The 27,284-nt window shown below is 42.1% G+C and overlaps 1 protein-coding gene and 1 pseudogene across 1 annotated transcript; both read right to left on the reverse strand.

Annotated features, from left to right (window-relative positions):
• Positions 1 to 271: 271 nt before the first annotated feature.
• POLR1B (RNA polymerase I subunit B) lies at positions 272 to 26,134 on the reverse strand. The gene is made up of 15 exons (XM_025994367.2): positions 25,518 to 26,134; positions 22,762 to 22,929; positions 22,364 to 22,510; positions 20,887 to 21,019; positions 19,083 to 19,219; positions 18,087 to 18,310; positions 17,127 to 17,298; positions 14,776 to 14,947; positions 13,109 to 13,390; positions 12,089 to 12,222; positions 10,279 to 10,449; positions 9,074 to 9,230; positions 6,077 to 6,273; positions 3,959 to 4,212; positions 272 to 2,969 (listed from the first exon to the last, which is right to left on the reverse strand). Exons 1-15 carry the CDS (start codon positions 25,692 to 25,694, stop codon positions 2,087 to 2,089), a joined length of 3,408 nt encoding a protein of 1,135 aa, XP_025850152.1. The 5' UTR covers positions 25,695 to 26,134; the 3' UTR covers positions 272 to 2,086.
• On the reverse strand, positions 4,750 to 5,504 carry LOC112916645 (large ribosomal subunit protein uL11m pseudogene; annotated as a pseudogene).
• Positions 26,135 to 27,284: the final 1,150 nt, after the last annotated feature.

The raw sequence follows: 27,284 nt of genomic DNA on the forward strand, positions 1-27,284 counted from the left end.
TTTTATTACCATTTTTAGTGATCCTAAAAAAATTGGGAGACTTGGAACAACATACTTCCACTATGGGATTGTGATATAGGCAGAGACTGGAATGGGGTAAGTTCACCTGGGATTCTACTAACAGCAGGTGGAAGTATCAACCAAGAGACTCGAAGTATTTTTCCTTTTTTTCACCCCCCATGTTTCATGAAGCAAAGCCAGGGTATACTTTTTCCGTCTACCCCTATTTGCCTTTTATTTAGTAATAGACACCTAAACCCAGACTCAAGAATTATCTTTGTAAAGTTTAATATCAAAAGGCATGTATTCACGAGTGAAGACAATAAGTTTATCTACTGCCAACACTGTTTATAATAACCAAAGAATGGAACTGCCCAAATATGCATCAGAAGGGAACAGTACAACCATACAATGAAATATTGTACATGAATAAAATAGCCACTGGATTTTAGAGATTAGTATGAAAAAAAAGAATATAAAACATCTCCATAAATTGTTAGTATTTATTACATGTGAAAATGGCATTTTGGCCATATTACATTAAATATAGTATATGAATATTACCTCTAAGATACGGAACAAGAGATGAACAAATAGGGATACCTGGATGGCTCACTTGGTTGAGCGTTTGCCATTGGTTCTGGTCATGATCCCAGGGTCTTGGGATAGAGCCTCCCTGCTCAACTCTTTTTTTTTTTTTTTCTTAAGAATTTTATCTTATTTTAGTTAAAAAAAATAATTGTACCACCAAATGAAGAAGTAGCTTTCTTTAGGGGAAGGTGAGAAGGGAGGAGGAAAAAAAAAGCAATAAGCCAAAGAAAAAGAATTTTTTATATTCATCTGTATGAACATATCTGCCAAGGCAAACAATCCTGGGCCAATGCTGCCGCACTGGGGTCAGTACCTCCTAATTTCTGCAGGTTCTAAGGCCAAAAAATAAAACCTCTGCAAATCCGAGTTTTGTGGACTCTGGGGGCATTTTACTAAAATAAAGAGTTACCAAGTTTAAAAAGCAGTGACATTGTCATGACACACATCAGAAGTTGCATAACTGCAGCCTCAACGGCCATTCACTGGGAGCCTGCTTCTCCCCCAACCCCTCCTGCTGGTGCTTTCTCTTGCTATCTCTCTCTCAAAATCTTTTTAAAAAGAGAGAGATGAATAAAGAAGATCTACACACACACACACATACACACACAATGGACTATTATTCAGCCTTAAGAGTGAAATTCTACCATATGCAACAACATGGGAAGGACACTGTGCTAAGTGAAATAAGCCAGTCACAGAAGCACAAATACTGCATGATCTCATTTATATGGGATATCTAAAATAGTCCAACTCCTAGACTAGTATGATGACTAGCAGGAGCTGGTGGAGAGGTATGGGAGTTGCTGCTGGTAAAGTTCTAAGTTACAAGGTGAGTAAATGCTGCCTGTAGCTAACCATGCTCTATCGTACATCCAAACATTTGTTATGAAGGTAGATTGTCATCTTCAGTGTTCTTACCAAACACACACACAAAGGGCACAAGGAATCTTTTGGAGGTGATGTTTATTACCTTGATTGTGGTGATCATTTTTGACAAGTGTATGCGTATGCTCAAACCCATCAAATTGTATGTTAACTATATGCAGTTTTATGTAATAATTATACTTCGATAGAGCTACCTTCTGTTTTTACTTTAATGTGGATATAAGCAAATATAAAATTACATAAACAGCCTGCATTGTATTTGTATTGGATTGCTCTGTTCTAGACAGGGAAATGTTCGACACTCACTGCCCACTGAAAGCGGGGTTCAAAGACCCTGGGTTTGGAAAGACTTCCCTATATATCCTTCTACTTACCAGTAGAATGATCATTTAAGATACTCATGGAATTTTTGAACAAGTGTACTGAAAATCAACTTTAGTAGTTACTCTACTGGTCAGACTCAGAAATCTTGAATTCTTAGTTGCAAAGTCTTGGTGGAAAAACTAACATGCTTGAAAACTCCAGAGTAACCAAAGTAATATCTTCACTGAGCTAAAGTCACATTTTGTTTTAATCTGATAGTTCTCCTAACCCAAAAGGCCACATCAAGTTAAACGACATCCAATTTCACTTTGATGTTCATAGCTGCCAGTTCAGCTACAAAATACCGGAAAACATAAGGCACAGAAACAGTGTCGATAGTATCACTGCGGTCACACAAAGTACAGTTGTATTTTCTGTTGCGCATGGCAGACCAAGAAGGAGGTGGCTTCTCCAACAGTGGAGAGAGTAAACTACCACACTTGACACAGACATGGGCTACCGATCGATCTGAACAGTTGAAGAGGCGGTCGTGAAGGAGAAATGATGTACCATGAGCTAAGAGAGCATCCCGCTCCATTTCCCCAAAACGGATTCCACCCTGTACGTTTCTTCCCCCAATGGGCTGGTTAGTGACTTTGTCTCTGGCTCCTGTGGTTCTAACCTGGAATTTGTCTGAGACCATGTGGCGTAAACGTTGATAATAAACCACACCTATGAAAATGTCTGCTTCCAGTTCTATCCCACTGATGCCACTATACAACCTCTCAGTGCCATAGAAGTTGTAGCCAGCAGCTTTTAACAGCTCACCAAAGTATTCTAAGGCTGAGTTCTCTTCTGAAAAGGTGAAGGGTGTAGCATCATGGCAGAGACCGTGCAAAGCAGCAGACTTCCCTGCCATACTTTCAATTAACATACCAATAGTCATGCGGGAGGGAAAACCATGAGGGTTGAACAGAATGTCTGGGACCATCCCACTCTCAGTAAATGGCATGTCCTCAACTGGCCACAACCTGCTCAAGATGCCCTTTTGCCCATGACGGCTAGCAAATTTATCTCCAATGGTTGGGTTCCGAGGGACTCTCATCGTGATGCAAACACACTTGAATTTCCCATTGCCAGTGTCATTACTACACACTTTGATGTTATCCACAATGCAATTTTCTTTACTCCTAGGGAAAAGAGAAGACAGAAGGTCAAACTATTATTTTTAAACTTACAAAGACACCTCAGTTTTACTGACATAAAGGATATTTGCAAAGTTTTTTTTTTTTCATCTATTCTCCAGTACAAATAGATTTGATATCCCTGAAAGTATTTATGAACAGGGCTACTGATTTGATTTGCTACAGAACTCTGCTCATCTGAAAGAATAGTCACAGAGACTACCAAAACACCATAACAAAGACCTACTGCTAAAACCATTTAATAGATGTAAAATAAGCCAGACACTTTTTTTTTTTTTTTTTTACATTTTTAATTTTAACGAGAGGCACAATGAACTTGACATTTTTAGCTAGGGAAACCCAAAAAAACATTCATGAGAGAGATAGCAAGTTTGAATAACCCAGTTTTCAAAGAAGTCACAGATAACTTATCAAATCGTATAACAGACTGACAAGAGAAATAGAAAAAGCCAGGGATCCCTGGGTGGCGCAGCGGTTTGGCGCATGCCTTTGGCCCGGGGTGCGATCCTGGAGACCCGGGATCGAATCCCACGTCGGGCTCCTGGTGCATGGAGCCTGCTTCTCCCTCTGCCTGTGTCTCTGCCTCTCTCTCTCTATCATAAGTAAATAAAAATTAAAAAAGAAAAAGCCAGACACAGAACTGTGTCTCATTTAAGAAATACCAATTCAGTTATGACTGAGTAACCGAGCTACCACTTATATTTTTTCCACAACTATCCTGTTACAAGATAACTTTCACTGACCTTGGCAATTTCACTGAGAAAACCACCTTTAAAAAACAGCACTGGGGCCGGGGGTGGGTACACCTGGGTGGCTCAGAGGTTGAGTGCCTTTGGCTCTGGTCAAGTTCTGCATCGGGCTCCCTGCAGGGAGCCTGCTTTTCCCTCTGCCTATGTCTCTGTGTCTCTCATAAATAAATACATAAATAAAATCTTAAAAAAAAAAAATAACCAGCACTGGGTACCCAAACTTACTTATAGTATGTCACAAAGTTTTCCCCGGTGTTGAGGTTCAGGTAACTATAATATGGATCTCCATACTGCAGCCGTGCTCCAATAAATGGCAATCCATCATCATCTAACTTCTGCAAAATCCGTGGGTCCCCAGGCTTGACACCAAACACCAAACTATCATCTCCTTGTTTAATTTTTTCAGAGAGATCTATGAACTCAGACTTGTAGACACTTCCATGGGCAAAGCCTCGTTCCCAGGAGGCTTTATTCACAATCTACAAAGTCAAAGAATCATTAATTTAAGAGACTGAGGCCAAATGGGGATTTTCACAATAAAGATGGCTAGAATTAAAATACTTGGTTTAGGACAACTGGCATTCTAATTTAAAAACTCCAGGGATCCCTCGGTGGCTCAGCGGTTTAGCGCCTGCCTTCAGCCCAGGCCGTGGTCCTGTAGTCCTGGGATCGAGTCCCGCATTGGGCTCCACTGCTTCTCCCTCTGCCTGTGTCTCTGCCTCTCTCTCTCTCTCTCTCATGAATAAATAAATAAAATCTTTAAAAAAAATATAAAGACTCTAAATTTCAGGGGCACCTGGGTAGTTCAGTTGGTTAAGGATCTGGGATCATGCCCCGCATTGGGCTCCTTGCCCAGCAGGAAGCCTGCCTCTCCCTCTCCTTTTGCCCCTTTCTCTTGCTTGTGTGCACACACTGTTTCTCAAATTAAAAAAAAAAAATTTTTTTTTGACGACAGAAGGATGTTTAAAGTTTGATTTCTTGATATTGTCATATGTGTAAAAATATATAATTTAAAGTCAGGGAAATGATCAGCTTGGTGTCGCCTCCTTCCACCCCTTCAGTACAGCTTTTCCAACTGGCCTCCATTTCAGCCATTCCCTTCAAAATCCTGGCATGTGGAGGACAGGGTCACTTCTTGGTAGCTTTTGCCTGGGCTGCCAAGAATGTGGCTTGCTCTTTCTGGTAAGCTGCCAGTTCTTCTGAATGGAGGTCCTTCACCACACGAATGCCCAGGGAATGGGCAGAGCCAATGATGGAGTGAACCACAGAGGACAGAGTGAACCACATACTGCAGGGCGAAGGCCTCATCCTGAGCTTTAATTTGGGTGATTTCATACACATGCTTCAAGGTCACCAGGCTGGCCACCTCCTTCCCTGTCTGCCAGGCCCCCTTCTCAATCCCAGCAGCTGCTTTCAGGAAGTAGGAAACAGTGGGCTGTCCAATTTGATTTCAAATGTCCTATCAGGCTTCACAAAAATCTTGTGGGCAAAGGAATGCCTTCTTTGATGTCTTCTGTCTTCTTGTTGAACTCCTTGCACAGAACTGGTTGATGGAAATGCCTCTCTGACTCAGGATGGGACCTAGTGGAGGCCCAGATGTGGCCTGGCCTGCCCGCATGATGGTCCGGATCATGCCTCTGGCCTCGGGCTTCCTGAGGGCCTAAGTCGCTCGGTTCAGCATCGACATGATGTGGGGTTGCCAGCCTCAGTTCACCTCAGGGTTACAGAAAGAGTGATGGCCACAGGTGTCGCCATCCTGGGACAGTGGTCAAGCGTCTTCACCATAAATAAATAAAATCTTAAAAAAAAAACAAACCTCCAAATTTTCCAAGCTTTCTATACTATTAAAACCCACTGATAGGGGTGCCTGGGTGGCTCAGTGGTTGAGTGTCTGCCTTTGGCTCAGGTCATGGTCCCAGGGTCCTAGGATCGATTCCTTTCATCAGGCTCCCTGAGGGGAGCCTGCTTCTCCCTCTGCCCATGGCTCTGCCTCTCTCTGTGTGTTTCTCATGAATAAATACATAAATAAATCTTTTTTTAAAAAGTAAATAAAAAACAAAACCCACTTATAAAGGGCTTAAAGCCTAATCATGCATAATGAATATAAAAGGTAGATATATCCAAAACTACATTCATTCAACATCTATTCATGCTATGCACTCAAATATGCACAATATATGCATATCTGAATATTTAGTGAATATCCCTCAAGGCTTACCACTTTCAATGGAGACTAGGAACTAATCATTTAACAGAATACTCATGTGCAGGGATACAGAAAAACAGTAAATGAAAAAGTTAAAAATTAAAAAGAATGGAACTACATCTCTTAGTAGAACTTACCATGGCATCTTCCATATCATACCCAGTGTAAGAAATAACAGCAACGATGGCATTTGTCCCAATTGGATAGTTATCCATGTCATAATAATCATACATGTATGGTCTCACTAAAGGGCTTTGTGGGGTCTGAAGACGATACAGTTTATTATCTGATCGGGCTTGGTAAGTGAGAAGTGGAAAGCCCATAGTTTGCTTCCCTACAAAGGGAAAAAAAAAAAAAAAAAACCAAGCCTGTAGCATCTTGTTTTTTCCCCTTGATTATAAAGATCATATATAAAATTGGAAACAATAAAATATACATCACAGAGAAATGAATAAATCAATACACAGCATGAAAATGAAGCAGACTCACATGTATCTATGCAATCAATCAGACCATGAAAACAATGCTGAGTGGGGAAAAAAAAAGCACAGAATGTCATTCAATGTATGATTTATGTACATTTGTAACACATCCCAGACAATTCTATATCTAGTTTATGGGGACATGTATATTATGTAAAAAAGCATAAAAAAGGAGATAATAAAGGATATATATATATATATATATATATATATATATATATATATATATAAACTACAGGGTATTACTAGTGGAAGAGAAGGGGTGAAAAGGGGACAGTAACTATTATCGAATTAGATTATTTTCTTACACAGCAAAATGCCAGTGTTTGTTAATTCTGGGTGTGGGGTACAGAGGGTAGGGAAGTAAGACTTCTTTGTACTACTTTACATTATAGAGTATCGATTTGAAACAATGTTAAGACTAAATATATATATGCATACATACATAGCGGAATTTTAAAAGACAGAAAAGGAGACTTCCAGTTTCCAGTAATAAAATGCTGCTCCTACAAGACCACTCTCGGCACATAAAATCCAGAACAATATAAAACAGAAAATCACCACTTATGCACACACAGACACACACACACAAAATCTGAAACCACTGGAAAATAACCAAGAGCTATCAGGTACTGGAGACGAATTTACACTTGAACAAAAGAAATGGAACAGAGTGAACTACTAGCTTTTTTAGTTTTTAATGTTTTTGTTTTTGCCTGATGGTCTAGTCAGTATAGTGGCTACAACTTAGAGACCTACAGTCTTGCTGGCTTGAAGAACCAAGGAGTAGAGTTCAGAACACAAGAGCAACTCAAATGTAAGAGGGGATATTTTAGAAAGGAAGGAACAGTAAAGAGCCTGAAATTCTGCATATAAACTGAGTCAAATCTTTGGTGGACTGAACTATGCATGCATGGGACAGATCTGAGCAGCCCACCTCAGGCCAGAAGAACATACTTCAACTGTTCTGTTCCACTACCTAACAATTAAAGATAAGACCAATCCTCTTCAGAAGAACATAATAGAACCCATAGTCTTTTTTTTCTTTTCCCCTAAGGATTTTATTTATTTGAAAGAGAGCATGCACACAACAGAGACAGAACACGAGCAGGGGAGAGGGGTAGGGAGAGAGGGAGAAGCAGATTCCCCTCTAAGCAGGGAGCCCAATGTGAGGTTCCATTCCAGGACCCTGAGATATGACCCAAGCCAAAGACAGATGCTTAACCAACTGAGCCACCCATGTGCCCCTGATGATATCTTTTAAAACAGATTTTAGGATATCAGTAAACTGCAAGCACAAAGATCATATCTAGACATATCATACTTAATCAGCTACAAACCAGATATAAAGAGAAAATCTTAAGGATGGGAAAATAACACATTATATACAATCAAACAATCACTGACTTCTAGACACCAAGAAGAGACCATGTAACATCTCTTAAGTGCTAAAAAAAAAAAAAAAAAAAAAAAGTAACTGTCAAATCAGAATCGTACATCCAGTTCCAAGTAAAGATGAAATAGAGACATTTTTTGAGAAATAAAAGCTAAGAGGATTTGTAGCCAGCAACCTACTATAAAAAATGTTATAGGAAGGTTTTTTAGGCTCAAGGGATGCAACACTCAACGGAAACCTGAATCATTAGCAGGCAGAGCACCGGAAGTGATAAGATGTGGGTGACTACAAGGGCTTGTGTTCTTCAAAAATCAAATTACAAGATCTCAGACAAACCAAATCAATAAACATTCTACAAAATAAACTATATTTTTGGTCAACAATGTTAAAATCAAAAATGATAAAGGCTAAGGATCTAATTTAAAAGACTAAGGAGGGGATCCCTGGGTGGCTCAGCGGTTTGGTGCCTGCCTTTGGCCCAGGGCGCAATCCTGGAGTCCCGGGATCGAGTCTCGTGTTGGGCTCCCAGCATGGAGCCTGCTCCTCCCTCTGCCTGTGTGTGTCTCTGCCTCTATCATAAATAAATAAATAAATAAATCTTTAAAAAAATACAATAAAATAAAAATAAAAGACTAAGGAGAGGGCGTCTAGATGACTGCCTTCAGCTCAGGTCATGATCCTGGAGCTCTGGGATGGAGCCCCACATCAGGCTCCCTGCTCGGGGGGGGGACCTGCTTCTCCCTCTCCCTGCTGCTCCTCCTGCTTGTTCTCTGTCAAATAAATAAATAAAATCTTAAAAAAAAAAAAAAAGAATTAAATGACTAAAGAGATGTGTCAACTAATACACTGCATGATCCTAGACTAGGTGCTACACAGAAAAAAATTTGCCATAAACCATATTTTGGGGATGATCAATCAAAATCAGAGTAAGGACTATAGAACAGTATAATGACATCAATATCAAAGTCATTAACATCAACTTCTTGATGTTAATATTTGCCCTTGTTATATGTAAGGAGACATCCTTGCTGTTAGGAAACACACAATGAAATATTTAGGGATAAAGGGGCATCATGTCTGCAATTTACCTCCAAATGGAAAACAGTGCACATGTTAACAGAATCTACATAAAGGGCTTACAGAAGTTCTTTGTACCATTCCCACAACATTTCTCTGAATTTGAAATTATTTCAAAATAAAAAAGTTATAAGCACTTTTCTTCTGTGTGAATCCCACCACCCTCCACTCCATCTTACCCATCTGGCACTGATACATGTTCCGGGGACTCTGGTTGTGATCGGAGAAGGGGATGAAGTTGGCAATCACACTCAGCAGGCTGTGAGGGAAGAGCTCCTGGTGAGTGGTAACTCCAGCCAAAACCTCATCCTCAAAGATGGCAATGTTCATGAAGATCTGGAAGAGAGGAAGGGTGAGGAAGTTCAAGGCATAGAATAACTCACTGCTAACATATGAACTCATCCTCTCTCTGAGTTTAGGACTCAAAGATGTGAATGCAAACGTTCCCACTCCATATCATGAACACTGATGGGATCCACTGGGAAGCACGGAGAAGCTTCCAGTCAGAAATACTGTTTGCCTGATGCATTTCATTCTAAATCTACCCTGGTCCAACTGTGAAGGACAGGAAGACAGACATTTTGAGGTAGCACAAAGCCCACAGTTTTGCAACTGCAAAGATGTAGGCAAATATTAAGTCTAATGGAATGTTCCCACCTCACCACCTGACTCAGAGTCAGGTGCAAAGGAGCTGGGTGGGATAGGAAGGCAGGTAATGTGACCACCAACTCTCTTTCTCGATATGTAAGCACAGTGAGGGAACATGTGAAAACTGCTTTGTTCTGGTAGGAGGCAGAAAGTAAATTCTGATTTTTTTCAAATGCCCAATTGTTGTTAAAGAACAACAACACTTTCTTTATAAAAAGAAGTTTTCTGGTTTTTTGTTTTGTTTTGTTTTTTTGAGAGAGAGAAACAGGTGCTCATGCAAGCAGGCAGAGGGACAGAGGGAAAGAGAGAATGTGAAGCAGACTTCCTGCTGAGTGCAGAGCCCGACTTAGGGTTCGATCCCATGACCCTGAGATCATGACCTGAGCAGAAATCAAGAGTTGGACACTTAACTGACTGAGCCACCCAGGTACCCCGATAACACTTTTATTTATTTATTTTTTTTTAATTTTTTTATTTATTTATGATAGTCACACAGAGAGAGAGAGAGGCAGAGACATAGGCAGAGGGAGAAGCAGGCTCCATGCACCGGGAGCCAGACGTGGGATTTGATCCCAGGTCTCCAGGATCGCGCCCTGGGCCAAAGGCAGGCGCCAAACCGCTGCACCACCCAGGGATCCCCCGATAACACTTTTAAAAAAGAGTGGTTATTAAGTCTCCGAAAGTTGTGGACTATAACAGGAGCATATACAGGCACCAATCACAATGTTCTACATACCTGTTCCATAGTTCCAATTAGTTCTTCTTTGCCTAATTCCAAGTTCTGCACAGGCCGTACCAATCTACAAGGAGTGGTAAACAGGAACAATCCTGGGTATAAACTTGGTTTTCCTGTCATGGGGATAAGGGCCACTTCCATCCAGGGAGGAATTCTTTTTTCTTTTAATACCTGTTTTCAACAGAGTTCAATTAAGAAGAAGTGATATGTTTCACATATATCCTCCTGTCACCTAGGAGGTGGGTAAAATGGGAAAGGAGGTCAAATATAAAAAGCAGCATCAAGAAATTAAATTAGTGGGACACCTGGGTGGCTCAGTGGTTGAGCATTTGCATTCGGCTCAGACCGTGATCCCGGAGGTCCTGGGATCGAGTCCCATATCGGGCTCTTTGCATGGAGCCTGCTTTCCCTGTCTCTGCCTCTCTCTGCATCTCTCGTGAATAAAAAAATAAAATCTTAAAAAAAAAAATTTAAATCAGTTATGCCAGTAATAACTTTGTGCCCTGCCAGTCTCATCACCACACAGAATGGCACTCACCTCATATCCAGAATTGGCAAAAGCCCTACTTTCTGGGGGGTGGGTGGTACCTCACTATGTGGCAAACTGGTAAAGGGGAGCCTGAGGGAAAGGTAAACCAAGAAGGTGCACGTGGATGCATAAGTAAAACTTTGTCCTCTGATGTCTAGAATGTAGTATATTACTGGTTTTATTTTAAGCTGTACTCAATGAAAAGGCTCTTCTACCTGGAAATAAAAAAACGAAACAACAAAACTTCTATTAACCAACTCCAGGGTAAAATATAAACACACATTACAAAAATGTGAAAGAAAATAACAAGACCTATATATCAGAACTTCAGGGGATCCATAGCTAATCAAGTCATCAACAGAAGCAGATGGATTAAATTCTTAACATAAAAGCTAAAAAAACACCAAACAAACAGAACACACATACGTAAAACCCCCACACGTTAACAAAGATAAAACCTGAACTTAATGAGGTATAGTACTGAAAAAGGCTCAAAGCAACAAATCAAAATTCTTGGTTCTTTAAAAAAAAAACAAACAAACCAACAAATGCCCCTTGTTTAACTTAGTCAAGAAAAAAAAGGGGGGGGGGGGCAGACACAAATGTACTGAGTAAGAAATGACAACAGCAAAAAAACTACTGAAACTAAAATTTAAAATTATGAGTATACTCTGCACAACTCCAAGAAATCAAAATAAAATGGGTAAAATACAGGCTACCCAAACAGACCTCATTAGAAGTAGAAAGCCTCTTAAACATGGTTATGATGGTAAATTCTGTTATGTAAATTTATTTACTTTTAAGATTTTATTTATTTATTCACAAGAGACACACAGAAAGAGGCAGAGATATAGGCAGAGGGAGAAGCAGGCTCCATGCGGGAAGCCCGATACAGAAACTCGATCCTAGGACCCCAGGATCACGACCTGAGCCAAAGGTAGACACTCAACCACTGAGCCACCCAGGGACCCCACCATTAGTATTTTCAAAACAAAAGAAGTTAAGATTTCTTAGACTAGGGCCTCGGTGAAACTACCAAAAAAAAAAAAAAAAAAAAAAAATGCGCGTAGGTCAAAGCATTTGCCCCGGAGCCCCGACTTCTGAGGTCAGCCCAAGACAAGATTCTGCAACTCTGGGGAATGTGCAGGCACTTAGGGAATTAGCTTCTGGCCTCCAGACCCCCTGATCACTCTAGACGGCCCTGGGGCTATCTCAACAACCAGAAAAGGACTGGCGATTTAAGATGAAGGGATAGAACAATTCACAAAGACTCAAGATAACCTTAAAATGTCGGAGAGACTCTGCAATGCTAGGAGCAAGCTCCTTATCCACCCAGCCAACCATGACGCCATCTAGCAGGACAGGGTAGCACTCACTGTAGGGTCGATGTGGAGCTCCGTCAACTGGAGTGACCCCTGGTGGAAGGGAACAAACAGAAGGCTCACATCTGAACACTTTTTCTTACATTAAAAACTCCCTCCAGGTGGGCTCAACAGCTACTTCATCATTTTAGACATCTAGTTATCTTGTCTCTACATCAGAACATTTTTGTATCGCTTGAGTGTTTCTAAATCATTTCAGCAAGGACACACAAGAAATGAATGACTCTGTCCATCTGAGGGGAGAGCAGCTGGGGGCCAGGGATCTAAGAGAGACTTTCCACTGCATACCTTCTACATTTTGACGAACAGATTAACTCTTCCCCCAAAACCTAACTAACTACATTTAATCCTCATTATTTGTGGATTCCACACCTGTGAATTTGCCCTATTTGCTAAAATGTATTTGTAACTGCAGCATTAATACTAGTGCTTTTGTGGTCATTCCAGGACATTCAGCCAAAGCAGAGAGAGTGGCTAGAAGTCCCCAGGAACAAAGGCTGTGTCTCTGATTAACACCAGGGTACAGACTAACAACACCTTTTTAACTGTTTTCCTGCAAAAGGACCCTCTTTCCTACTGAGAGGTCCAGGAGTTAAGCCACGAGATGCAAGGAGAGTGAATCAAAATGTTTTTTCCAATATTAAATGCTGAATGCTGCTTTATTTCAAATGCTATGATGTCTTTTGAGGGAGAGAATGTGAAAGAGCAAAACTACAACATTTAATTTCTCCTTCACTTATTTTCAAAAAATGCACCCGACCTACAGAAAAGCCAAGGAACCAGCCCAACTGCTGTGTAGCAGAGGAAACAGAATTCTTGCAGGAATTCTCTGCTCAGCACCTCAAAAAGCCTAACTTAATAGTCTGTACCTGTTAAAACCCACATACCCAAACAAGACTGTTTCTAACCTTACACATACCCAAGCTGCAGAGCAAAGTGGGAACAGATGCCGTATACACACATTGTGTGACGACCTCGCACACAGCGGTCAAGTGGTTCATCAGGCCACAGGGCTCCCCATCTGGGGTGTGCACAGGACAAAGGAAACCCCAGGACTCTGGCAGCAGCCTGCGTACTGTGGTGGTCCTCATCTTGGCAAAATCAGCCCCTCTGTGCACACAGCGGAAATGGGAGAGATAGCGTATGAAGTTCAGCTTATCAGCCACAACACAAAGTCCAGAATCTTGCAGGAAGCCAAGACCTTAATAAAACAAAAATCATTCAAATACAGGTTCAACTTAAAAAAACAAAGCCTATTCTAATTTGAGGCTCTGGGGACAGAAAACTCAGAGCACACTATAAATCATGGAGTTACCATAAAGTTTATTAGCTCTGATGAGTGGGAAGAGTTTACAAAATTAGTAGTAAAAAGGCAGTCAAAATCTTGATTTCTCAAATTATATAAGCCCCATGGGTTCCCTCTCCCCTCTACTACTACCTCCTTTGTGGGAAACATTAAAGGAACAGAAACAGCCAGCAACTAAATGGGATGCATCAGAAGGAATTGGAAAGTATGTAAGAAGCTATTAGTCCTAAAAAAAAATCTGTATCAGGACCATCTGTTTAAAAAAACCAGCAGAGGGATCCCTGGGTGGTGCAGCGGTTTGGCACCCGCCTTTGGCCCAGGGCGCGATCCTGGAGACCCGGGATCGAATCCCATGTTGGATTCCTGGTGCATGGAGCCTGCTTCTCCCTCTGCCTGTGTCTCTGCCTCTCTCTCTCTCTCTCTCTCTCTCTCTCTGTGTGACTATCATAAATAAATACAAATTAAAAAAATATAAAAAATAAAAAAAAATTAAAAAACCAGCAGAGGGCAGCCCAGGTGGCTCAGCGGTTTAGCACAGCCTTCGGCCCAGGGCCTGATCCTGGAGACCCAGGATCGAGTCCCACATCGGACTCCCTGCATGGAGCCTGCTTCTCCCTCTGCCCGTGTCTCTGCCTCTCTCTCTGTGTCTCTCATGAATAAATAAATAAAATCTTTAAAAAAACAAAAAACAAAAAACCCAGCAGATATCTGGGCTCTCAATGACCACTTAAGTTTTTCAGGCCTGGCTGATGCACCTAGTTTAGGAACGGGCATGTATCTATCTACAACCCTTCCAAACTGCCTGTCCTGGTAACTGTCACTCACAGACCTACACTGTTGTTAGTACTATGGAAGGAGGCACAGAGATGCATGTGACGATGAGAAATGGATTTAAGCTCTACGGATGCCTCGTCTCAAGCCTTTCAGGCTGACACACACTTGTCAAATTTACAATGTGAAATCGAAGAGACAAGTTCACTTTTAAAGAGAACCTACACTGGGATCCCTGGGTGGCACAGCGGTTTGGCGCCTGCCTTTGGCCTAGGGTGCGATCCTGGAGACCCGGGATCGAATCCCATGTCGGGCTCCCGGTGCATGGAGCCTGCTTCTCCCTCTGCCTGTGTCTCTGCCCCCCCCGCCCCCTCTGTGTGTGACTATCATAAATAAATAAATAAATAAATAAATAAATAAATAAATAAATAAATAAATAAATAAATAAGAGAACCTATACTGAGCAATTAAGATTTAACTTAAAATGAAGCCAATCTGTTTTATTTTACCTGTTTTAGAACGCAGATTCCCAGTAGCAAGAAGATATTCAAATGGTTTTGTAAGGTCTGTTCCCAGATTAAAAATCTTCATCAAATTTTCAGTGTTTATGGACACATTCGTCTTCTGAGACCTCTTATCTAGAGCTATTTTAATAGACACTAACCAGGATTCCATTTTTTCCTGAAATAAAATTTAAACTATTATATTCAGATTATTTGCTTTTTGTATTTACTCCTACGTAATCTATATACCCACAACAAAGGCCCACAACGTATACATTTGACATGGAAAACATGTGGCCTATAACCCTGAAAACCAGCCTTTCAATGCACTATTATAGGTTAGGCTTTTTTTTTTTTTTTTTTAAGATTTTATTTATTTATTCATGAGACAGACAGAAAAAGAGGCAGAGACCTAGGAAGAGGGAGAAGCAGGCTCCATGCAGGGAGCCTGACATGGGACTCAATCCTGGGACTCCAGGATCATGCCCTGGGCTGAAGACGGCACTAAACCACTGAGCCACCCAGGCTGCCCTTAGGTTAGGCATTCTTAAGACAAAAGCTACAAATTCCTGTAGATCAGAGTTTCTCAACCTTGGCACTATCAACATTTTGGCTGGAATAGTTCTTTGTGCAGAGGCACCCTGCATGCATGTAGGATGTCTAGCAGCATCCCTGGCCCTTAACCACTGGATGCCAAAAGCATCCCCCCAAGCTGTGACAACTGAAAATGTCTCCACACATTGTCAAATATCCCTTGGAGTGGGGCAAAGTTGCTCCTAGTCAAGACTACTGACACAAATGGAAAGAATCAAAACGGTTTGCTTTGGTTTTAGAAAAGTTTTTCATTAAAATGCTCTTAATCAAGCAATCAAAACAGCTTCTACCGGAGACAGGCAACAAAAACAAAGCTTTGAGACCAAGCAGCAGCAGCCCGCTGTCCTAACAATAAAATCAACTAGGAAAAGCTCAGTATCTCAAATGACACCCAACATACAAGATAGTTGACAAGATCATAGGAAAGACTGATGTTTTCTTCTCCTATAAATCTAAAACAAAATGGAAAATGAGAAGAGAAGAGAAGAGAAGAGAAGAGAAGAGAAGAGAAGAGAAGAGAAGAGAAAAAGAAAGCCACAGAACTGAGGGTCAGAGATACCGGAAGCAGTTCTGTAACCCAAGACAGGAGGCGGCGGGAAGAATGAGGAGCTAACTCTCTCTGCCTACTGCCACTTTGTTGTTAACCTGCTAGGGCAAGCAGCTAGTAGTTCTTGAGTGCATACTGTAAAATGGTACTTTGCATATTTATTTAATCCTCACAACAAACTTTTCTTCATGAAGCAGGGCATTAGAGGATTGCTTAGTCCAAATGTATTTCAGTATTAAGAATTTCCCAGAGTTTAGAAAGGTAGCAGGTGCATAAACCTAACATGTATTATGAAGACTGAGGCAGTGGCTTGTAATCAAACACATTTCTACAGTGAAACACACAAACTGTCACACTAAGTAGAATCAATAAAAATTATAAATAGAGTCATGTCAGGGCAGGGCAGGTTGTCCTGTCAATTCGTGGTTTTTTTGGGGGGGTTCTAGCACCTTTTAGATTTAGAAAAGCAATTTGAATGACTGGAACTTGTCTCTATGTAAGGCCTACACACAACAGTGCTAGAGAAGTGAGAGAGGCCTCTCAGAAGCCATCCTGTAAGGTTCACCAGCCTTTCCAGTGAAAGGTTTAGGCATATGAAGCTGAGTAGGGAGGGGAGACCCCACAGAAGATGATGAACAGCGTCCACCCAATCTGCTCTTAGAAAGGGCAGCTCTGCAGTATCTCTAGCTCCCCACCCCCACCCCCCGCCCAATAAGAAGCCCTCAGAACCAAGCACAGAAATCACAGGACACTTCAACCTCTGCTGCAACACTCTGTGAAATAGCTAACAAAGACTGTAATTCAGATTATGTCAATGTCCTGTACCTTCCAGAAGATTATTATGTCCCAAATTCAGAGGCTTGGAAGCTTAAAACAAAGCTGGTACAAAAGTAAGGAGATCACACGCGTTAGGTCAGTAACATGTTACCATTAATGTTATGACCAACATTTGATGTTGTCTTTACTTAGCCTCTAAGAAGCATTAAAGAAATTTCTGAATTTGATATAAACTAAGATCTTTGATTAACTCCCTTACTGCTAAACAAACAAAAAGAAAAGGCAAAACTAAAAAAAAAAAGAAAAGAAAAGAAAAGGCAAGACTATGTAAAATGCCACACCTACAAATCATAAATACGTAGGAAACACTACTGCTGGAAATTGTCTCACCATTCTGCAAGCAGGACCACTACCCACGGTGAAAGCAGCAGGTGTTTACCTTCAGAAACATAAGGAAGAGTTGACCAGGTGTGAGGACTTCTTGGTTCACTAAACTATCAGGATTGTCTTCCATGCACTCTCCTTTGGCTAAAGCAAAGAGTTTCCGTGTCATGAGACAAAGCATATAAAACTTCTCAGTATTGGATTTCAAGTGGATACAGATGCACTGGCTGTCAAAACAAAAAGTAAAGCTTAAAACAATTCAGCTGCCACTAGTACTAATCAAGGTTCCCAATTCCTATTTACTTATTCCTATTTACTCATTTTCAAAAAACCGTTTTCATCTTTACTGGCAACATTAGCAAAAGGACTGTACATAGTCACAAAATCTAGAGCTCTGCTGGACAATACGGCATGACAAGCAACATGTAGCCATTTAATTTGTATTAATTAAAATTAAATAAAATTAAGAATTCAGCTTCTCAGTTGCACTGGCCATTCAAGTTCTCAGTATGGGACTTGTGGCTACCTACTGGATGGTACTAGTAACTATATGGTGGTTACATAACAGAGTTCTTGCCTTGGGGAAATAAAGGGACAAGATGCCCAAAACTTTCAAATGCTGCAGAAAGAAAAACATTTATCTACACACAAAGAAATTAAGAAAGTGAATGTAGTAAAAAAGATAACTAGTGAATGTAAGGGTCCACTGTACCATTTTTTTTTTTTTTTTTTTTTTTTTGCAGATCCACTGTACCATTTTTGCAGCAATTCTGGAAGTTTGAAGTCGTTTCAAAATAAAAGTGTAAAAGTACAATAAAATAAAATGAAAGTACCACAAAAAGAAAGGTGAGGATGGCCACAGAAACAGAGCTGGCCCCCACTTCCTTAGACCAGAATCCTACCCACAGGTCCATTCTGAGTCCCAGATGACTCAACAGCCCTAACAACAATCAATATAAACTACCACTGACACCTTCCACCCCACAAAAAACAGTTGAAGCAAAAGCACACATACTTAAACAGAAATTCTGCAGCTTGTTCATTTGGATACCAGTCAGGGAGACTGAGCTTTACTCTGAAGCGTTCACCTAGATAGTTAAGGACCTGTTTTTGTGTGGAACAACCCTCTTCCATTACGATCCTTAACATCTGAGAAACTGAGTTTCTAAAGAAAGAGTCCTCCTCTTTGCCTTTGATGAGCTCCTGAAAAATCTGATAATCGGAGAAACTGACAAGTGCCTAGAACAGAAAAAAAAAAAAGGTTTTCTTTTTAATTGGTAGTAATAACTAAACGATTTCACTCGTTAGATAACTATTCTCAATTTTTCTAATATCCAAGAAAAATAACTACTCCACTACTGGTGAATCGAAATGAATTCCCCAAAATAAGGCAGGGCTTGTATGTTAAGAAGATAGCAAGATGGCCCCAATGATCCTTGCCTTCCAGTATTCACAGCCTTATATAGCCTCCTCCCATACTAAGCATGGGCCCATGTGACCAAGACCATGTGGTGAAGAAGTGGATGTGTGACTTTCAAGGACAGGTCATAACAAGGACCGGGTCAGCCTTGCTCTTTTGGCTAACCCTCTCAGGGAAGACAGCTGCCTCAAGCAGCCTATGGAGAGGCCCACGCAGAATGGAACTGAGCCCTCCTGCCAAGAGACTGTACTGACTTGCCAGCCAAGAGTGAGCACTTTGGGAGTGGATCCTCTGGCTGCTGGTCAAGCTTTCTAAATGACTGCAGCCGCTCTGACATCTCACTGCAACCTCCTGAGACCTTGAGGCAGAAGTGTCCCCGACCCCAGCCACTTCCAAATTCCTGACCACAGAAATACTGAGAGGGAAATGTTGACTGATTCTTTAGGCCAGTGAATTTTGGATAATTTGTTATGGAGCAGTGCAAAGCTGTTACAGCATGAACTCCGCTGTGGAGAACATATTCATTCTGCCCCAAATGTGACTTCCAGTGAAGCTCTTCATAGCAAAAGAAATATATTCACTATGTCACACCTTAAGTGCAAATCCCAAAGGAAGAAAAAAGAGTTCTTTCCGATAAATAAAGTTCAACATGACCGTGCCATTTTCCAAGTAGTGAAGGTTCATGTTGACAGCAGAATGTTCCTCCCTCACACAGTGCATGGAGACTCCTGTTGAAACAAAGCAAAAAGTAAAAAACTCAGTGATACCGTAACTGCTTTGATCATCATTTTTTTCTGAATTATTTTTACTTTTTTTTTTTTAAGATTTTATTTATTTATTCATGAGAAACACAGAAAGAGAAAGTCAGACACACAGACAGAGCGAGAAGCAGGCTCCATGCAAGGAGCCTGATGCAGGACTCAATCCTGGAACTCCAGGACTACACCCTGAGCCAAAGGTAGATGCTCAACCACTGAACCACCCAGGCGTCTCTTTACTCTCTTAAAAATAAAGCCAAATCACCAAGGTTAGCTAAGACTGGCAACCAAAAATGTCTCCAAACCTTGCCAAATGTCCCCAACGGTGCACCATCTCCCTGGGTTGAAAACCACTCAAAGTAACTGAAGCTACAGATTCAATCAAACTTCAAAGTTTCCTTCCAGGGCAGAGTCCATGTCTTACAACACATATTGCTAGCACCCTGCAGAATCTGATCATATAGCATTTTATATCCCCCATACCCTGTAGAATCTGGCAGGAGGTGATGGCATAATCTAAGAATTCAAATGAGAAAAAAAAAATTTAGATTTTAAGTTTGTTTCAGCTTTAAACAAAGATTGCTAAGACACTCTGCATCAGTGATGCAAAAGAATAAATGACTAGACATTTAGACTTGCTGAGATGCTATTATTCTAGATACAGTATGTATGTCTATCGTTAGAGGCTGATTTTTAGATTAGAATAAATTATTTAATTGTAAGGTTGCCCAAGAATGCAAAATGTCTTATGAAGCCAGGCACTGTCACAGAGAGTGCTCAGAGGTCAGGTGTCTGTCAGCCAAGGACCCCAAGAAGAATGCCATGGTAGTCTGCACCAGAAGACTTTTGAGGCCCACACCTACCTCTGGCTAAGTCAGGCCAACCTTCATCTTCATATGTAATATCATAAATATACGTGTTCTTTCAATGTGAACAAAATGATAGATAATAGAAAGGAGGGTTTCCCACTATAAAATCTTTTTTTTTTTTAAGATTTTATTTATTTATTCGTGAGAGACAGAGACAGAGAGAGAGAGAGAGAGACAGACAGACAGACAAGCACAGGCAGAGGAAGAAGCAGGCTCTATGCAGGGAACCCGACATGGGACTTGATCCCGGGTCTCCAGGTTCACACCCTGGGCTGAAGGCAGTGCTAAACTGCTGAGCCACCTGGGCGCCCCCACCACCCGCCCCCTTTTTTGGGAAAGATTTTATTTGGCACCTAGGTGGCTCAGCTGGTTAAGTGTCTGCCTTTGGCTCAGTCATGATCTTAAGGTCCTGGGATCAACCCTCACATCAGGTTTCCAGCTCAGCAGAGAGTCTGCTTTTCTCTCTCTCGCCTGCTTGTGCTCTCTCATGTAAACAAATTTTAAAATTTATTTATTTATTTGACAGAGAAAGAGCATGCAAATGCACGCACACAGGCAGGGGGAGTGGCAAAAGCAGACTCCCTGCTGAGCAGGAAGCCCAACACAGCACTGGATCCCAGAACCCTAGGATTATGATCTGAGCTGAAGACAGGTGCTTAACTGACTGAACCACCCAGGCACCCCCCACCATAAAATCTTAACACAGAAATGCTTACTAGAAAAACAAAACTTTTCTAAGAGAACATTCCAAAGATCACTACAACTTACCATACTGAGTATAGCCAGGCCCTCTGGTTTTCCATTTTGGTCTTATCATTGCAATGGGGAAATTCCTCCGAGGCATAATCAACATTCGGATGACTTTTTCAATGCCATTAATTATAAAATAGCCTCCCATTTCCTGCCAAAGAGATGAATTATAATTTGTTAAACAAAGAAACATTCATTGTAAACATGAAGCTAACTGTCAGATGCAGTGCAAGGTGTAAAAGAGGCACAGAGGCAAAAGGGTCTATGGATCCCTTGGAAACTATCTGGAAACTATCAGTTTGTGAATTAACAGTCTTTTTCAGTGCATTAGAAAGGTTCTAGGGACCTGGGAGAAAAGTATGGAAGAAAATCAGGGTACTCTCTTCCACTGGACAAACTTGACCTAACTTGCCCTTTTGTCCCCTAAAATGATTTGTCTTCAAATGATATTTATTTAAAGATTTTATTTATTTATCTATCTATTTATTTATTTATGAGACAAGAGCAAGAGAGAGCGAGCAAGAGTAGAGAGGGGAGACAGAGGGAGAAGCTGACTCCCCCCCCAAGCAGGGAGCCTGATGAGAGGCTTGGTCCCACAACCCTAGGGTCATGACCTGAGCTGAAGGCAGATGCTTAACTGACTAAGATACCCAGGTGCCCCATCTTCAAATGATATTTAAAAAGCAAAACAAAACCAAAAAAACTTACTCTAAAGACATGAAAACAATAGCCATTTTCCTTCTAGGCAAATAAGGTTTTCTAAATAAGTTTAAAAACTTTCTGTAAAAACTTTGGAAACCAGAAATTCAGATGAGCTAAAGAGGAAAATATTCTTAATACCTCTAGTATCACACTTCTGTAATAAATAAAATGCTACTACACACTGATTGCCCACTATGAAGCAGGTATAAGTTCTATGTCCCCATTCCATTTAATCCTCATAATAACAAGTGGCACAGTTGTTATGCCCCACAGAGGAAACTTAGGCTCAGAAAGATGGAACATGCCCCAAACCATGTAACTGGCAAGTAGAGCAGTTTGGTGTCAAACCCACCTGACACCATAACCCTCATCCTGAGACGTAACACAGTCTCTCTCTGTGATCACTTCAACTCAATACTGCAAAACCACATAATGCAGCTGCAAAAGATGCTGAAGGGAAGGTATGGGAAGCATTTAGTATGTTCACAGAATCTTAATGCTGGTAAAGCAGACATCTCTAAATGTGTATTATACAGAAAATTCGGGAAAAATCAATTCTTCCTCCATAATAATGTTCTCTAATTGTGTGGCCACTTTTTATACACTCCCTTGTTTGAGACTCATTCTGAGCCCTATACAGGATGTACACATGGTAGTAAGACCCATTTACCTATCCAGAAATTGAAACAGAAAGAAAAACTGACTCCAACTGACAAGTGTCGTTATCTTCTCACTCCCAACCCAAGCCTTTTCTAGCATCACCTGGCCTTGAAGCATACTGGCTATAAGTTACCTCTACTTCTTCATGGTGCTCAATGAGGGCTTTGGGGGGAAGACTGTGTAAGTTGCAGAGCTTAGACTTCACCATGATGGGAATGTAGCCAAGAAACTGTTTAATGGTTCCTTTTGAGATTCCATTCACTGCCCAGCTGATATCAGCCTAAATAAAAATGAGAGAGAGGAAAAAAAAAAGTTAATGGAAAGAAATTATCTGGATCTATAAGAACAAGAATTTTAAAAGAATAAGGAAGAAGATCATAAAGTGAATGATTTTATGCTTCAGATATAGAAGACAGGGTCTCTTAGATGGCAGTACTAAGAAAGCAGAAATCTGGTATAAATTTTATTAGGCATCAGCCTTTTTCTCAAAAATGTACAGTCTGAGAGTCACGCACTGTCACATGTACTCACTGTCAACTTGCCACGGTAGGTACTCCTCCGGCCCCGGCATTCTGCTGGATAAATGTTGAGCTCTTTGCAGATGTTCCCTTTTGGAACCATGGGTGGACTGATGACAGCATCCACAATAGTAAGAGAGATCCGCTCATCTTTGAAAGCAAATTCAAAGGGAGGTATAGCCTGAAAGACAATTCACACTATCAATTGCTTGCATTTCTAAGGCGCATTCCTCTAAGAGTCTTCCAAACCCCACACGTTCTACAAGCACTGATGCCCATAATGCTAAATGTGACATATCTAAGAAGATGGTTAAAGCTACATCTATTCTACTCATCCCTTAAGTCCCTAAAACTCTAGCACGTTAATTCAGATTATAAGTGTCTAATGCACGTCAAATTCGTGGTAGGCTCTGGAGTACAGTTGTGTCTAGAACAAAGCTGTTCAAAGTGCCTGCCTTCTCTATTATACCTGGTGTCTGCTAAGTACATAGCAAGACACATGGGACTGCTGCTAACAGGCAAGGATACGGAAACATCCTCCTGATTTAGGAGCAGACACTCTAACGCCATTCTTTGATATTTGTACATTTCATTCCACAGTGGCTTGGCACTGCAGCCAGAGCCATGTGGGTAGTGGCCCTGGTGATTCTTCCCATTCCTAACCATTTCTTCTCTGCCCTACTCCCCGGGGAAGCTCTATTGTTCAGAGGAAGGGGCATCACTGAGCTCCCCTACAGGTTAACTATGAACAACCTCCTAGCCTTAGCGTTAGAACAAGAATGCCAGAAATGGTGCCAAGAATATAAAGAAGGTTCTCCCCCTCATGTCAGTTCAATTGACCTTTTCTAAATTTTAAAATTTTATCTAAAGCTGTCATTGTTATAAGTTTAATATTCTATAAAAAATTTTTTAATCTATACCCTATTTAAGGATGAAGCATTAATTTTTAAAAGGGAGAAGATTCACTTTCTCAAGCCACAGCTGCACTATCTATATCTCAACACAATCACATTACTTGAGACGGTTACGGTCTATAAAGGAGTCATGAACACTGAATTAGTGAATACTGAACCACTGTTCTTAGGGGAAATACAAAATTAGGTTCCTGTGAGTCTCTGATCACACTTTGTCAACTGATCAGTACATAACCCTGTTTGAAGGACACTTTATTTAATTCATATTGTTGATTCATTAACACTGAACTCAGAACCAACAGCACTAACTCATGACTGAACGAAGGTTATCTCACACAGATTTTCTCTTAAGGGGTACATAACAGCCTTTCTACATTTAGAACACTAGACAGCACTTTAGCACTGTGTTTGAGAGCAATGTTAAACAGTTAAATCACCAGCAAAAAGCACCAGAACAAGAAAAACTGGACAGACTTCAAAAAGGATACTTATTAGTATGAGAGCTTGAAACAGGAAAGCAGAGCATCACCTTCTTGGACTTCAGTTGGGACCATGCACATTGGGCAATTCAAATTTTTCACCATTCTGCACATGTTGCTGAGTATTGATTTGGGGGTTACAAATAAATTTTAGCGAGTAGGCAATTCACAAACATGAATTCCTGAATAATGAGAATTGACCGTAATTCTGAAAAGGCGCCTGTGAGGCATCAATTTGGACTCACAGAATGAAGGAATCCACCCTCTCCCCTCCCAATTGGGCAAAACTCTAAATAAACAAAAATGACAAATGCTACTCTTCCCTTGACTTTATAAATGGTAGTCATTTACCTGACTGTGTTTTATGTAACAATATTTTCACAGAGTATTATGGTACCAGCTAGGGTGCAGCACCTTGATCCATGTGACTACACTTTCTGCATGTACTTCAATCGAAACAATGTATCATGAGAGACTCCTAACCCTGGCAAACGAACAAGGGGTGTAGAAAGGGAGGTGGGCACTGAGGGGGGCACTTGACGGGATGAGCACTGGGTGATATTCTGTATGTTGGCAAATTGAACATACATACATACATACATACATAGAAACAATGTATCACGAGGGACGCCTGGGTGGCTCGGCGGTTGGGCATCTGCCTTCAGCCCAGGGCGTGATCCTGGACTGCCAGGATCCAGTCCCACATCAGGCTCCCTGCATGGAGTCTGCTTCTCCCTCTGCCTCTGTCTCTGCCTCTGTGTGTGTGTGTGTCTCCTGAATAAACAAATAAAATAAAATAAAATAAAATAATAAAATAATAAAATAAAATAAAATAATAAAATAAATAAAAAAATAAAAAATATATAAAATAAAAAAATATAAAATATAAAATAAAATAAAATAAAATAAAATAAAATAAAATAAAAGAGAGAGAACCTCTTCAGGTAAGTTTCAGAGAAGTAAATCTCCCAGGGATGTGAAAGTCTGTGCGTGAATGCCTGGGAAGCCCGCCAACCACGGGGCACTTCCTCACTCTCACCCCACGCCGCTGAAACTCGGCCTACAAAACACCACCGTTCGAGTCACAGAGAAATCCCGCAGCCACAGGTTCACCCAGTATTCCCCTAGTCCACTCGACTCCACGCCCGGGCCCCGCGCGGAGCCTGGCGCGATCCAGGAGTGCACTGTGACCGCCCAGCATCTCTCCGGGACCCCTGCCCCACCCCGCAGCCCCCTCAGCCCCCGCCGACCCCCGGCGCTACACGCGCAGCCTCCCCTCCAGCCCCGCCCGGGGCTTCGCCTCCTCGCGGAAGGCGCAGGACCCAGCGGCGCTGGAGAACGCAGAGCCGACGAGCCCGCGAGGACCCCGCGCTCACCTGCACCGCGTGGCTGAGCCCCTCGCGGACCGCGTAGTTGAAGGACTCGACGTGCGCCCGTGTCAGTTCCTGCAGCGCTGGCTTTTGCTGCTCCTGCGGGATTCCGTAAGACGGGTCAGTCAAGTGCTTTAGGCTAGGCCCGCTGGGCAGATTCTGCCACCGGCCGGGGGCATCCATGCGTCCGCCTGCACACGGGGAGCCGCGGACCGCTCCACACGCGTCGCCGGGAAGGACGGGCACCTCGGAGCCCACGGCCTGCTGGGAAATGTAGTTCCTCTGGTTCCGCCGGATCTTGGTTCCTCCGTTTTACAGGGTCGACTTGAATCCTAAACCGTGGAGTGAATGGGCCGGGCTAACACTGTACGGAGCCAGAGCGCGGCAGTCCCACCCGCGTCTCCCTTCCCGGAAGGCAGGTGAACCCCGCCTCACGCCAGCTCCACGTCCGGTTCAGCGCGTGATCGATCCGTTTAGCGTTTGTTCGCTCAGTTGGTTATCCCCGGAGGAGAGGGGGTTTCCGAGATTCCTTCCCTTCCGTTCCCCCCTGACGCTGACCGGGGCTCGGGGAATACAGCAGATGCTGGGCACCAGACCCACGGCTTCCACCCAACTCTGGGTCTGTCCTGGCCAAGCTCAGAGCTCTTATAGACCCGAGTTCTAGGGGCGTGGGAGGCCCGAACATCCGAGGGGACTTCCAGCCTTTAAGATACTTTGAGTTTCTTGCTTTCTCTTTCTTTCTTTTCTTGGGACGCCCGGGTGGCTCAGCGGTTGAGCATCTGCCTTTGGCCCAGGGCATGATCCTGGGGGCCTGGGATCGAGTCCCGTGTTGGGCTCCCTGCCTGGAGCCTGCTTCTCCCTCTGCCTGTGTCTCTGCCTCTCTCTCTCTCCTCTGTCTCTCATGAGAGGCACAGAGAGGGGCAGACACAGGCAGAGGGAGATGTGGGGCTGGATGCCAGGACCCTGGGATCAAGACCCGAGCCAAAGGCAGACGCTCAACCACTGAGCCACCCAGGTGCCCCTCAGCTGGTACTTTTCATTCTTCCTATACACTTTGAAAAGTTATCTTCTGTTTCGATCCTATGCTGACACCGTTAAACCTACCAAGATGTGTGGAGCTGTAACCTAAGTTGTGGCGCCTCCCGCTTCATGTCGCTGCTCCTTTTAAGGAAAACTCTTCATTTCCTCTCCCCTAGTCGAGGACTTCTAGAAGGCAAGAGGATGAGGGGATTATTGCTGGAGCAGCCATTCCCATCAGCATAAACAGTTGCTGGAAAACTGTTAAAACAAAAACAACTCACTGATCCCTTATCCCTCTTTAACCACCAGGTCTCCTCTTCAGAATGCAACGTTGATCATCCTCACTATTGCTCTACTGCTTTCAAGGTTCATCCATCTTAGAGCAACTTTCAGTACTTCTTTTCTTTCGTGACTGAATAAGAATGCATTGTATGGATACATTGCATTTTTAACATTTCATAAAATTCATCAGTGAATCTATTTGATCCTGGGCTTTTCCCTATGAAAATATTTTTTTATTATTAATTCAATCTATTTTTAGGTCTGTTCTAATTTTCTGTATCTTCTTGAATCAGGTTCATCAGTTTTAAGATTTTGTTTATTTAATCATGAGAGACACACAGAGACAGAGGCAGAAACACAGGCAGAGGGAGAAGCAGGCTCCATGCAGGGAGCCTGATGTGGGACTCAATTCTGGGACCCCAGGATCACACCCTGGGCCGAAGGCAGGTGCTAAACCGCTGAGCCACCCGG

This window comes from Vulpes vulpes, chromosome 8 (assembly GCF_048418805.1).
Source record: "Vulpes vulpes isolate BD-2025 chromosome 8, VulVul3, whole genome shotgun sequence".
In the NCBI taxonomy this organism is placed as follows: Eukaryota; Metazoa; Chordata; class Mammalia; order Carnivora; family Canidae; genus Vulpes; species Vulpes vulpes.

What these genes read in the sequence shown, in the direction of transcription:
- POLR1B (XM_025994367.2), bottom strand. Translation starts at nt 25,694, where the DNA reads ATGGATGCCCCCGGCCGGTGGCAGAATCTGCCCAGCGGGCCTAGCCTA. An exon ending in AGTCTCTCCGACATTTTAAG is followed by an intron (nt 10,450 to 12,088) that starts GTTATCTTGAGT and finishes TGTTGAAAACAG; the next exon opens with GTATTAAAAGAAAAAAGAAT. An exon ending in CATGTATCAGTGCCAGATGG is followed by an intron (nt 6,274 to 9,073) that starts GTAAGATGGAGT and finishes TTCCCTTTGTAG; the next exon opens with GGAAGCAAACTATGGGCTTT.